At 42.3% G+C, this 12,457-nt stretch overlaps 1 protein-coding gene across 12 annotated transcripts in view; it reads left to right on the top strand.

The window, feature by feature from the left end:
• The window catches only part of KTN1 (kinectin 1), an 82,540-nt gene that overhangs the window by 45,104 nt on the left and 24,979 nt on the right, over positions 1-12,457 (top strand). For 8 of the 12 annotated variants that reach the window (XM_068149027.1, XM_068149022.1, XM_068149025.1 and 5 more), the window contains 12 exons: positions 1,325-1,362; positions 1,950-2,040; positions 2,700-2,768; positions 3,483-3,520; positions 3,638-3,728; positions 6,018-6,086; positions 7,363-7,397; positions 7,549-7,639; positions 8,518-8,586; positions 10,131-10,168; positions 10,764-10,854; positions 11,012-11,080. In XM_068149027.1, the coding sequence (XP_068005128.1) occupies positions 1,325-1,362; positions 1,950-2,040; positions 2,700-2,768; positions 3,483-3,520; positions 3,638-3,728; positions 6,018-6,086; positions 7,363-7,397; positions 7,549-7,639; positions 8,518-8,586; positions 10,131-10,168; positions 10,764-10,854; positions 11,012-11,080 (789 nt within the window). The remainder of the gene's footprint in view (positions 1-1,324; positions 1,363-1,949; positions 2,041-2,699; positions 2,769-3,482; positions 3,521-3,637; positions 3,729-6,017; positions 6,087-7,362; positions 7,398-7,548; positions 7,640-8,517; positions 8,587-10,130; positions 10,169-10,763; positions 10,855-11,011; positions 11,081-12,457) is intronic. The other 4 variants (XM_068149033.1, XM_068149031.1, XM_068149029.1 and 1 more) reach the window with 1 other exon arrangement.

Genomic DNA, 12,457 nt, shown 5'->3' with positions numbered 1-12,457 from the left:
TAAAGCTGTTTGTTCATTCCCATGGTGATTTCTGTGCAGAAGAAAAAAATTTCAGCACCAAAAAAACCCCCACTGAACCTGTACAGTGCCTTTCTCAGTTCTTTTAATCTCTCAAATACTAGTTTGCCTACTTTCTTTGAGAAATGATTTCTGTTAAGTCTAAAACCCTCAGAGCCACTGAATGTGCTACCATGTGGAGCTAGGTCACAGCAATCAGCTCAGAAAGACCCTAATTTCTGTGAGAACAAGTGGAAGTTGTTCCTGAGCAGTTGGGTGCTTTGTTCTTTTAATCATGGATGTGCTTGGTGTATTTGATATCAGACCGAAAATGTGTCATCCGGCTTTGCGTGAAATGCTTTAACCCATTGGGTGAGGAGGGTAGCGAAGAGGCTCCCTGGGTGTACAGTGTCTTTGTGACCTACTCCTCTCATCCTAGGCCTTTAATAGGACTTTGAAAATAAATCCCTAGGGAAATCTTAGCTCTGGGTTACACAAGGCTGTGTGTGTTTTTGTCCCAATGGCCATGAAAATGCAGGGCCACTTTTCCACCATGAATAGTGGGTGTGAAAATAGCACTCTGGGGAAGTGAAGTTGGACTGAATACTCTTCTGGATGTAAGGACTGATCAAAGTGGTCATTAAGGAAACCCTCTGGGACAGGAACTTCTGTTTGATATTTTTCTCTGACACTGTTCTCTGTGGTATGATCCAGATGAGGTAGTGTGGGAATTGCTATAGGGTGAGGTTCAGGATTTTGGGGAAGGGTAAGGATGGATAAGGACAACCATCTCTGAAGCACAAATGAGCATCAAGTTATGCCACAGCCACTGCCAAACTGGGTGTAAAACAGTCTGCTGAGGTCCCTTGATGGCTTGATAACAAGTGTGGTGGGTCTCTCCTGCCCTATTGTGGGTGACCACATAGGAATAGGTTTTTTTTCAGGAGTAAAAATGCTGCTTGCTGATTTTTATGCTTCTGTTCCTAACACAAGTCCTGATGCACTATGCAAGGTTGTAATGTTTTACATTTGGGTAAAGCACTTAATCCTTGAGACACAACTGCTGGTGATCTGTTTGCATCTGTTTGAGAGGCAGATAAGATGGTTCATTTTTCCCATTTGTTTCCTTAGGCCCATGGGGAAGGAACACTAGTATGTGCTGGTGTTCCTTCCATGTTCCTTAGCCAGGAAATAGTTGGAAGTGTCCTTTACTAGTTTAAGATAACTAGACAAATCTTACACACGCTATTCCTGGCTTACTGGTTCTTTGGCTTGCTTTACTTTTGTCTATTTTTATTTTATGTGTTTATTTACTTTCCTTCTGCAGACCTCAGCTTCAGTCCTGGCAGAAGAATTACACAAAGTGTGAGTATTCCTTTCCTCTGGTATGTGGGAGGTGTTACAGGTGCTTAATGTGTGCCACCTTTCTTGCATGCACGTGCAGAGCATACAGGAGGAATTAGTAAAGGAAATGTTGCTGTCACGCTCCTCACCATGAGATTGACTTTGAGAGCTGGGTAACTGTTTCCTAAAGATTTCCCTTCCGTGTCTGTCTTCAGGTTTGGAGTCTGTCCATGTCTCTCTATGCTACATGAAAGCAGTGTCTCCTTTCTTGTTTCCTGCTGCTTATGGGCATGGATCAGTGCAGGAATGTTTGTGACCATGAGAACTTTCAATATTTGGGCTGTATGGCTGTGCCAGGAGATTTCTCCCTTTGGGAGATGATTGTTGTTGTTTCAGAGCTAAGAGAATGTCTCATAAATTTTTGGCAAGCAAAGAACATTTAAAATGGATGGGAAAGCTTTTGGACCCAGAGTGTACTGTCAGCAGGATTTAGAGTAGGATCTGGCCTTAATGGCCTGCATGTATTTTGTGTTTAACCTGATGCTTCATGTACCACTTTCATCCAAGACCTTTTAGTACTGTTTTGTCATCGTTCCTTGTTTGTGCAGGATTGCAGAAAAGGACAAGCAGATAAAGCAGATGGAGGACTCATTAGGCAACGAACATGCCAACTTAACCAGCAAGGAGGAAGAGCTCAAGGTATACTAAAAGCATGTGTAAATGCCAGTTGATACAGGGGGAGGCTTGTTGGCTGTGTACACAAAATGAAGCCTGCAAAGCTATTGCCTTTGGCTCTGGTAACAGCTCTTTCAGCTGTTCAGTCTGCTGATTTTGCTCTTCTAGGCAAGGCCAGTGCTTGATGCTGGGAAGCTGTTACAGAATTCCAGCATGGTAGGGGTTGGAAAGGATCTCTGGATATCATCTAGTCCAGCACCCCTGCTAAAGCAGAGTCATCCACAACAGGTTGCTCAGGATCACATCCAGTTGTATTTGGAATCTCTCTTGAGAGACTCCATAACCTCTCTCAGCAGCCTGTGCCAGTGCTCTGGTGCTCCCTCAGGAAAGAAGTTTTTCCTCATGTTCAGACAGACCTTCCTGTGTTCCAGTTTATACCCACTGCCCGTTGTCCTGTCACTGGGCACCACTGAAAGGTGTCTGGCCCTATTCTCTTGACCCCAGCCCTTTAGATCTTTGTAAGCAAGCTTGTAGGGAAAAAAAAAGAAGGGCTGAGGCTTTTACTTTCTACTGCCTCAATTCCTTCAAAAACTAACCTGAAATACTTTGCACTCAAGAGTGAACTTATCTGACTTACTGTCTCCATGCAAAGTGCTTATGTATTTGTTTTCTCCTTTCTTCAGGTCTTACAAAACATGAACCTATCCCTGAAATCAGAAGTACAGAAGCTACAGGCTCTGACAAATGAACAGGTTAAAAAAAATTCAGATTTAATTTTACTCTTTCTACTAGCTATTCTGGCACAAAGGCAGATCTATTGGCTTTAACCAAGCTGTGGTTAAGCACATTAAAGGTGTGAAGCTACTGAACTGGGCTAATACGTGATTCCCTGGAGTTCTTATAGCTGGTGGGAGTCCTACTTCTCACCCTTCCTTCACCAGCAGAATGTTTCTTACTTGATTACTCAAGCTACTGAACCAATTTGCTTGGTTGGTTTAGATTTGGAGGCATGCAGGGCACTTCACAGGACTGAACACAGCTGTGCTTGAGCGTGCAGTCTGGGCATTTACATACAAGAATCCCTCTAAAAGAAACTTGAAAAGCAGGCAGCACCCTCTGCCTCACTATAGATAGCTTTTTAGAACTGAACAAAATGCTGACACTCTGTTACTGCTGTGTGGCCAGTTCATTATGGAGGTGGAAATGAAATGTTTAATTAGAGATAATCCTGGTTGGCAAATGGATCTCTTGCAGATCATCTGCCTTTTGCAATAATTGCATGCTGGCCTGATATATACTGGTCTTTTAAAAAGTGCATGAAGCCAAGCTTACCCCTTTCACTCCTGCTGGCAAGTCATGTGCTGAGAGGCCAAATGACTTGTTCTAGCTTTTTAATATTGTGGAATGAAAGGTTGATTGAATCATGTGATGTATCTTAAGTCTGTGTTAATCCTCTTTATATCTAGGCTGCTGCTGCACATGAGCTGGAAAGGATGCAGAAAAGGTAAATAGCTCTGGGATTTAATAAACAATGTATGTCAGTCTTTTATGTTCTTTTGAGTCAATTCTTTTTGTTAGACCTGGATGAGAAAACACATTTAACTGTTCTGCTCTGTCTCAGTATTCACATCAAAGATGACAAAATAAGAACTCTTGAGGATCAGCTTCGAGAAGAGCTTGCTCAGATTTCAAACACAAAAGAGGAATTCAAGGTAAGATACAGAACAGCTTGTTCTTGTGCTGATTTACAGTACGTTTGCCAGACTGTGGGTGTTGTGGAGCAGTTCATACAATTGAATGTTGATATACAATTGATTTTTTGGGTATTTAAGGTAAATCACAGTGTTCTTTTTACAAGGCAAGAGCAATGGGGGTATTCAAGTAGCATCAACAGACTGCAGCAGAGTAAGAGATGGGGTAACATATGTTAAGTGAGGTGTCTGCAGTTGTGAAGAGTGAGGTCTTTGAAATCTAGAAGAGGAGGTTGTTCAGTAGAAGCTATTGCAACTTCTCTGCATTTTACCTTCTGATATGACTTTGGAGGCCTTGGTGTGAGCCTTTGTTTGGATTATCATGTTGTGAGGTTTTGGGGTTTTTTTTTGTGTGCAGGTGGGTGTAAAAATGCTTTTTTTCCTCCCCCCCCTTTTGCTGTTTCTCGTGAGGCTGCAGCTAAATTGCTGAAGTTTTTAGTTCGGACATCTGGAATCTGTATAGCAAACCTGGTACTCATTTCTAAATGGTGTGTGCAGAGAACATCTTCACTCCTGCTTGCCCTCTGCCACCTCAGGCTTTATCTTCTGAACTCTAGCTGTTAGAAATAGACCTGTTTCCTGAGAAAGCTGATGACTCAATCTTTTTAACTCTTTTGAAGCCTGTGTTAGGTACTGCTGCTCTTCTGATGTTGCTGGTGAAAGGTCACTCACTTTGAGTCTCATAATATGAAGTTGATAGTGAGGAGTATAGCAGGGTAGTGGTAGAGGCAGTGTGTTTTTGTTGGGGAAGCCATGCCTCCTGAGTCACCTGAAGTTCTTTGAAGGTGTTAGCAAGCAGGTAGTAAATTTGATTCAAGTATTCAAGTGGCACTTTCAAGGCTCTGTAGTTTCTCTGAGCTGCCAAAGAATAGAGGGAAGAACTTTTATCAATAGGAAACAAAGTACAGCTTCAGTTGGTTTTGTAATAAAGCTATTAACTGGATTTTCAGTGAAGTGTGTGGTGGTTAATGGGTTCATAAACAGTCTGGAAAGGGGAGTGGAAAGAGGTGGCAGGCTTGAATAAGTTGGCAAGTCTCAAGTTAGTAACACTCTCAGGTTTTCAGCATGGTAGAATGTCTTAAAATGGCAGGTGAAGTGGTGAAAATGAATATCAGGAGGAATAATCTGACTTTCCTTTAATGTGATAGCTTTTGTAGTAACTGTTACCCAGGAAAAACACCGTGGAGGTGTTGTGGATTGGTTATGTGCCAAAATCAACTCAGTGCTAAGTAATGGCAGAAGTCATCTGTAGGTAATTCTAGCAGTTCTTGGGAAGTGAATAGAGAACTCAACACAGATTGTCATCATCATGACCATGATACAGTGGAAATCCAGTGTGTGCTGTCAGCATGAATATTATGTGCTCTCCTAATATCTTCATTCTCCTGTCTTTGATCCCAAACACAAGCCAGACCAACTCTGTACTAAATGCTTCCACCTGAGGAAGTGCTGCTTTTATCTCAGGTACATGAAAGAAGGAAAAGCCAGGTTCAAAACAGCATTTAAAAAAATTCTTTTAATCCTCACCATTGCTGTCCCTCCCTGCTTGTGTAGTCCCTGTAATGCTTTGGGTCTGAGCATAGATCATGTGTCCTGCATTTTACGTTTGTAAAACACCAAGCAAGTCTTTGTAAAGCAAAAAAGCAGTAATAGAGGAGAATTTTAAAATACCTATAAAGAATCCAGACAGGTAGCCTGTCTGTGAAGAAGAGCTGAGTGTTTTCTAAAGAGCAGGAATGCTAGAGGGGAGGCAAAGTCCATAATGCAGCTCTTTGTTTCCCAGGTCACCTCTATCCAGCCTGCAGTAGGACCATAGTGTGGGAGCTCTCAGCTCCTGCACTGCCATAACTTGCAGTGCATCCTCAGTGTGAAGTCAGCTGAAGAGAACTAGAGAGGTCATCCTAGACCATTTGCTTTGCCAGATCAGTGTTTTGTGAGAGGCAGATAATCAAATCTTGACATGATGCTCAAGAAGGAAAATGCAATTTCTCTTGCTTTTCACACTTGGTGCTTTCATTCTCTGCCAGGGAATAAACATGGCGACAACCAAACGTCTCATGGGAGCATAAGAACAAAAGTGTTAATACAGAAAAGCAAGAAAGAAGGGAGAGAACTCTTGGTAGTTTTGTAGCTTCCAAAGAGCATGCTGTAATGACTTTTGTACTATTTAATTACCTTGCTGCCATTATGAAAATGCTGCAGTTAGTGCTTGCAGTTCAGAACTGATAAAAAGTTTACATTTCCTTCCAGGTTCTTAAGGATCAAAACACAGCTCTGCAAGCTGAAGTTCAGGAGCTGCAGACTCTCCTGTCTGAACAGGTATAGCCAGTGCTCACTGGGGTTGTGCTAAATATCTTCTTTTAAAGTTGTTGTTTTTCTCTTTTATTAAGCTGGCCCTAGACTGAGCTGGTTGATGTCAAAGCCTGTTGCTTTTTAGGTATTTTTTTTCCTTCCATGGAGGATTCTAGTAAAGCAGTTGTGACTGTCTTCTAGGTCTAGTCAAGAGTGTCCAAACAAAATGTGTGTGTTTGTTCTTTTATTTCTGTCCCTGAAGAGAGCTTGCTTAATGCAAGCAAGAGATTATTTCTGCAACCTCTCCCAGTTTTATTGGTGGTGTTCTGGAATAAAAACTTGCATGATCAACCAGTCCTTCCAGGATAGAAGACTCTTCCTTGGCTATGGAGAGACCAGAGTAAGATCTATTGCCCTACATATTTTCTTCCATCTTGGAATGACTTCTCAAACCAGGAATAATGAAAGAGCAGACCTCTGGAATGGGAAAACTATTTACATCATGTTGTCTTCTGTCCCTTCTGTATTTTTGCCTGTGGCACACCTGCTGCAGCCAGTGTGACTGGTGCTCACACGGGATGCTGCAGGTTCAAAGCTCTTCCTGTTTAGCCCTGTCTCCTTTGCGAGCCTAGGAGAACTCTTGCCAGCACCACTGTCTTTGTACCATCATGGAATGAGAGAACTTCCTAAAACACTGGAAAAAGACTTGCAGGACAGTAAACTTATTTAATTTTCTGCACTGGTGTCTGCTAGTGAGCATTTTCTCTTCTGGTGAAGAGACAGATTTGCAGCCTTAGTCCCCTGGATCTGGCAGATTTGGTGTCCTGTGTGAAATAGTGGCGCTGATTTTTCTTGCTATATGGTTCATGTTTCTCATGTGGTGTCTTGCAGTGTATTGTTGAGAAATCATAAATGTTTGCTGAGTGAGTCTCAGGCTGGGCTTGTGGTTTCAATACATGCCCAGATGATTTCTCAGGTACTGAGCTGGCTTCTATGGATTAGATGCTGCACAGTGCTTGACATTCATTAAGATCCCATGTCCCACAGCATCTTGTCACCAGTTTGTCGTCCATTACTGGGTCTGTACCTCCTTGGAAATACCAACACCATCTCAGCATGAATATTAGACACATTCTCTCCCTACTTTATGTTCTCTTCTGGATTAGTGTGGCAACTAGTCTTCTGGTTAAGTTGATGCTCTCTGGTTATTTCTATTTTTAAAATCCCAAACAATTATTGATCCAATTAATAGTCACCCTTTTTTGGTGACATTTTGTTTTGTTATTGTTGTGTTGTTTTGTAGGCCAACAAAGACTTGTTAGAGCAGATGGAAAGAAGGTAAGAAAGATTGATTCTTTTTATTTCCCCTCCCCCCCGCCCTTCACAATCAGAGGCTAAAATGAAGCTCTGGTTATGTTGGCAGCAAGGCTGCTGTTGATAGCTGAATTGCCTTGAAAGGCTAACTCTTGAATTGTTTTATTTTTTTCAGCATGAGAGAAAGGGATGATAAAATCAAGACAGTTGAAGAGCTGCTTGAGGCAGGACTCATACAAGTGGCTAATAAAGAGGAGGAGCTGATGGTAAAATCTCTCATATTATCTTTTTACAGTGAAGTAGAGATTAAGTGCTCTCCTGTGAAGTGCGTGTTTGAGCACTCATAGTGCATTTTGAGATCATTCCCTTTGAACAGGAAAAGCATCTTGTAGAGACAAGGTTACAATCTTTCTGGTAAGACTAAGCATGAGCACGGATGATGCACAGTGAATGCTTCTATCTGCTCACTCCATAGCAGATTTTGCTGGGATATGTACATGGTGCCCTTTAGAATAAATACATCTCCAGAGCTGTATGTTTGGTCTAATCTGCAACAAATCTGTCTTCAGGAAAGGGTGTTTTGTGAAGACCTGGCAGTGGGGGACTCTTGCATCTTATTGCTTAGTTGGTTATCTGAAGGGTTGCCTAGGTTATAAACTAGAGACAATTCTGGGTTGATGCTAAAGGTATTTCCTTCCTATTTATGAAGAAGTTTGTGATGAGAAGCTTTCCTGTACAGTACAAGAATCTCTGTTTTTAGCTGGGTTTTGTTGGAGAGCACTGTCCTGTCTCTGTGGACATAGCCAAGACAATGCTTACTCTCAATGTCCCTAAATTGCAAGTGTATCACTGACGCAGCTGTACTGGGGAGGGTTTGTGATCTGCTAAACAGCCAGAACTGTGAGCCCATCACCTTGATTTCCCCCCGCCCCTGGATTCTATCTTCCTGTGGCTTGAAGTTCCCTCTGAGTCTGCTGTAATGAATAATTAGCTCATTGAATACTTTGGCTCCAGCTGCTGCAGAGGGGGTCTTTTTCAGACTTTCAAAGTTTTTCACTTGTTCTGAAAGATTACTTTTCCATCAAGCTTAACACTTTTTCCCCAGCAAATGAGTCTTTCATTATCTCTGTGTCTGCTTTCAAAGGCGCTGCGAACGGAAAATTCATCCTTGAGAAAAGAACTTCAAAGTCTGCAAATTCAGCAATCAGAGCAGGTAGGACTTTTCATCTAAAACTTTTATTACACCTAAACCGAATCTAAAAGAATCTTGCTGTGGTTGCAAAAGTCAAGGGAAAAAGGTGAAGATGTCTTTGAAGCCTGTTGGCAAAGCGTCCTCTTTTCCTCTAGCATTGGCCTGGAAGCTGATATTCTGTCAAATACTTCTCTTGCCGAACTGTTAGAAATGTGGCAGATGTGAAGGTTCCAATTCAGCAGCAGTCCTGGGTTGGTTTGAGTTTGCCATGCACTGAAAAATGACTGTGGGTTGGGTTTTGGTGGGGTGTGTTTTTTGTTTGTTTTTCCCAGAAGACTAGTGCAGCAAGCTCGTTGGCAGCTCGTACTGCACCAGCTTCATTATACATATTTGAGCTTTCTGATGTTAATCCATATTCGTGCAGCTGTCAGTCCCCTTCTGTTTGTCTCTGCTCAGTGACACTGTCAGTTTTAGCATTTCTGAGATGCCCTGGGTGCCAGTGGGGAAGTGCCTTTCCTTGACATACAAATCTACTTTTATAGCTCAGGAGGGCACTTCATAGAATGGTTTGGGTTGGAAGGGGCCTTGAAGATCGTCTAATTCCAACCCCCCTAGATCCAACACCTGCTTCTAGACCAGGTTACTCAAGGCCCCATTCAACCTGGCTTTGAACACTTCCAGGCTTGGAGACTCCACAGCTTCTCTGGGCAACCTCTTCTGTTGCCTCACCACCCACATGGGGAAGAATTTCTTTCTAATGTCTAATAGAAATTGAGCTTTTTATGGTTTGAATGCTTCCCCCTTTTTCCTGTCATTCTGTCTTTGTAAAAAGTCCCTCTCCAGCTTTCCTGTAGGCCCCCTTGAAATACTGGAAGGCTGCTCTAAAGTCTCCCTGAATCCTTCTCTTCTCAAGTTGAGCAACCCCAACTCTTAGCTTGTCTTCATAGGAGAGGTGCTCCCAGCCCTCTAACCATCTTTATGACACCCCCGGGGACCTGCTCTACTATGTCCTCCTTCTTCTGGGAGTACCAGAGTTGGACCCAGCACTGAGTAGTCGTCTCACCAGAGCAGAGGGGTAGAATCCCTATGCTTAATCTGCTGCCCATGCTACTTCGCATGTAGCCTAGGATACAGTTGGCTTTTTGGGTTGGAGACACATGTTGCCTGGCTCATGTTGGGTTTTTCATCAGTTATCACCCATTTAGTTTCTAGAAAATAATTTGTGGGACAGGACAAGCAGAATAACTATAGAGAGGGATATGATAGTACCATACTGGTTAGCTGATCAAATGCTGATCTGATCCTAGGCCTCCCTCTCCTGGTAAAGATGATGTGGGTTTTCACTTGTTTTCCTGGAATTTGCAGCCTACTTTGTACTACTGATTTGCTGGGGACTGGAGACCAACAGCTAATTTTCTCAGGAGCAGCCAAATAGTTAATAATTAGACTATTTCATAGTTTGACCAGTCCCAAAAGTGCTCAAGCTCTCTACTCCTCACCCCTCAACACTTGCAGATTGTTTTCTTCTATCCTGTTTTTCTAAGTTGAAGCTCTGTTTTGAACAGGTTTCCTTCCAATCACTGGTAGAAGAACTCCAGAAAGTGTAAGTAGCTGTGCAGATTTAATTTCTGGTTGTTACCTCTGTCTGTCTCTACACTCTACAAGTGTTTTACTTCCCAGAAGTGATTTGCTTTTAACTGGTTGAAGTGTGTGTGGCAGAAAGCATTATCACTTTGGAAACATGTCGCCTCAGTACCTTTTGAAAATCCAGTTGCTTCTCTGCTAAGCAATTAACTTCAGAAGCCCAGCTTTGACTAGACAACGAATTGCTCTGAATTGTCAGTTGTTTTTCTTAAGTAGGCACTAAAAGGGAGTGAGCTTTGTTCACTGTGTGTGTTTGAAGCTGCTACTTTGATGGAATGTCCAGTGAAGGCTGAATTTAAATGTGTGTCATTTCAGGGATTATTGATATCTTAATTAGAATTTTAAGACAGTCATAGCATCTATTTAGCATGTCAACTAGTGGTTATATAAAGCCAGCTTATTCTGTATTATTCTGTCATACTCCTCCTATGTTTCTCCTGCTTGGTCCCTCTGTGGGTTCCAGAGGCTTGTGATGTGCTAGAAGCCAAGCATGTGTATTGCTTGGGTATGGCATTTGTGCAACCAGTTAATGGTACTCCTCTGATCTTTTTAAGGATCCATGAGAAGGATGGAAAAATCAAATCGGTGGAGGAACTCCTACAAGCTGAAATCCTTAAAGTAGCAAACAAGGAGAAGACTGTTCAGGTATCCATCTCTGCAGTACCCACCTCTCTGTGTCTATGCCACTAACTGTCATTTATTTGTTACCGCATGGCACTCTCTAGTGATGAATTTGTAGCATCCATTCTTGTGGTGTTTTTGTTTCCATTGTCCAATCCTGTCTTGTTTTGTCATTGAAAAGGCTTTGACACAGGAAATAGAGGCTCTGAAAGAAGAAGTAGGAATTTCCCAGCTTGAGATGGAAAAACAGGTAAAATACCTTAGTGCCAGAAGTGTGAAACAGCCTTGCCTTAGATGCACTGCTCACTCATTTCTGTTCTAGTTTCCTCTCTATCACTGGTGAATGTCACTGGGTAAGGGAGTTTTTAATGGTAGAATTACACTGTTCTTGGATATAAAGTCATAAATATGTAGCATAACTACAGTTGTCTTCCAGAAACCATGCTCCTCTGGATTCCTGAGATTTCAGGACTGTTAGCACTTCTTGCCAAAATTGCTACAATACTTTTAAGTTATAGTATCATTACCTCTGGCTGGGCATGTTGCATGCTGTCCCTGCAGTAAAACATGGAACCCTGGAACATCTGTTGATGTTGGTAGCTTGAAAATATCAAGTGCTGAAGGTGCTTCTCCTTTCCTTGGCCTTTCTGTGTTGCTAGAACAGTACTACAAGCCCAAATAGTATCTGGTTTCCCGGTAAACTTAAGACTGTTTTCTTTCCAGTGTGCCAAAAAAGCCTATTTTGGCATTCCGCTAGTTCTTAGGAATGCAGAAATGGAGGAGTATTGGCTTTTTTTGGTGTGCTTGCTGTCTAGCATCCAAAACAACAGGAATACACATTTCCTTAGGGAGCCCATTCTGCAGGCGGCTTAATCTGTCCTGCTGTCAGGAAGCTTGCTTGGTTGTTTGTGTGGGGTGTGTGGGTTGTTTTTCTTGTTTGGTGTTCTTTTGGTCTGCACTTTTTCCCCCCCATGTCTTTCTAGCCACACTCCAACATGTCACCCCTTTTTCTGCTTTCCTTGGTGTAAAAGTTTTGTCCTTTTTAGGCAAAGCTTCATGGAATGTGTTTCCGTCTTGGGCTTTTTCTCCAAAAGAAATTACCAGGAACTGGATTATTTCTGTGTTTCCTTCCCCAGATCTGACACAGAGCTCAGAACAAAATACAGTTCAGAGTTGCCAGCTCTGAAAAGCTAAATACAACGAATGCTTGCTCCAAAAGATGTGTGTTCTGCACCCTTTGGTCTTCTGCAAGCAGAAATGAGGGCTTTGGGCTTTTCTGAAGGCCCTACAGTGTTGTGGTGGAGCACTGAACTAGCTTACTTGGGCAGCCTAGACATAACCACTGTCATGCTTGTATACAAAATTCAAAGGCAGTATTCCCTCTACATCTTGTTTTTTCAATCTGTGAATTCTCATTTTAAGGCTGAAGAAGGGAGAGCTTATGTTGCAGCGATCATGTAAAAAGCATTTCCTTGTGCAAAGGTCTAAATAACCAGGATCACGCTTCCACCATGAGAGGCAGTGGGGCTGCTTGTGCTCTCATTTGCACTGTTTTCTGCAAATTCAAAATATGACTCCCAGAGGAGAAAAGAAGGTGGAGACACTTAGCTTCTCATAATTTATTTTC

This window comes from Melanerpes formicivorus, unplaced genomic scaffold (assembly GCF_026170545.1).
Source record: "Melanerpes formicivorus ecotype bairdi unplaced genomic scaffold, bMelFor1.0.p_v2 SCAF_17, whole genome shotgun sequence".
Taxonomy (NCBI): Eukaryota; Metazoa; Chordata; class Aves; order Piciformes; family Picidae; genus Melanerpes; species Melanerpes formicivorus.
Note: the sequence above shows the minus strand (reverse complement) of the source record. Positions and strands in the feature narration are given on the sequence as shown.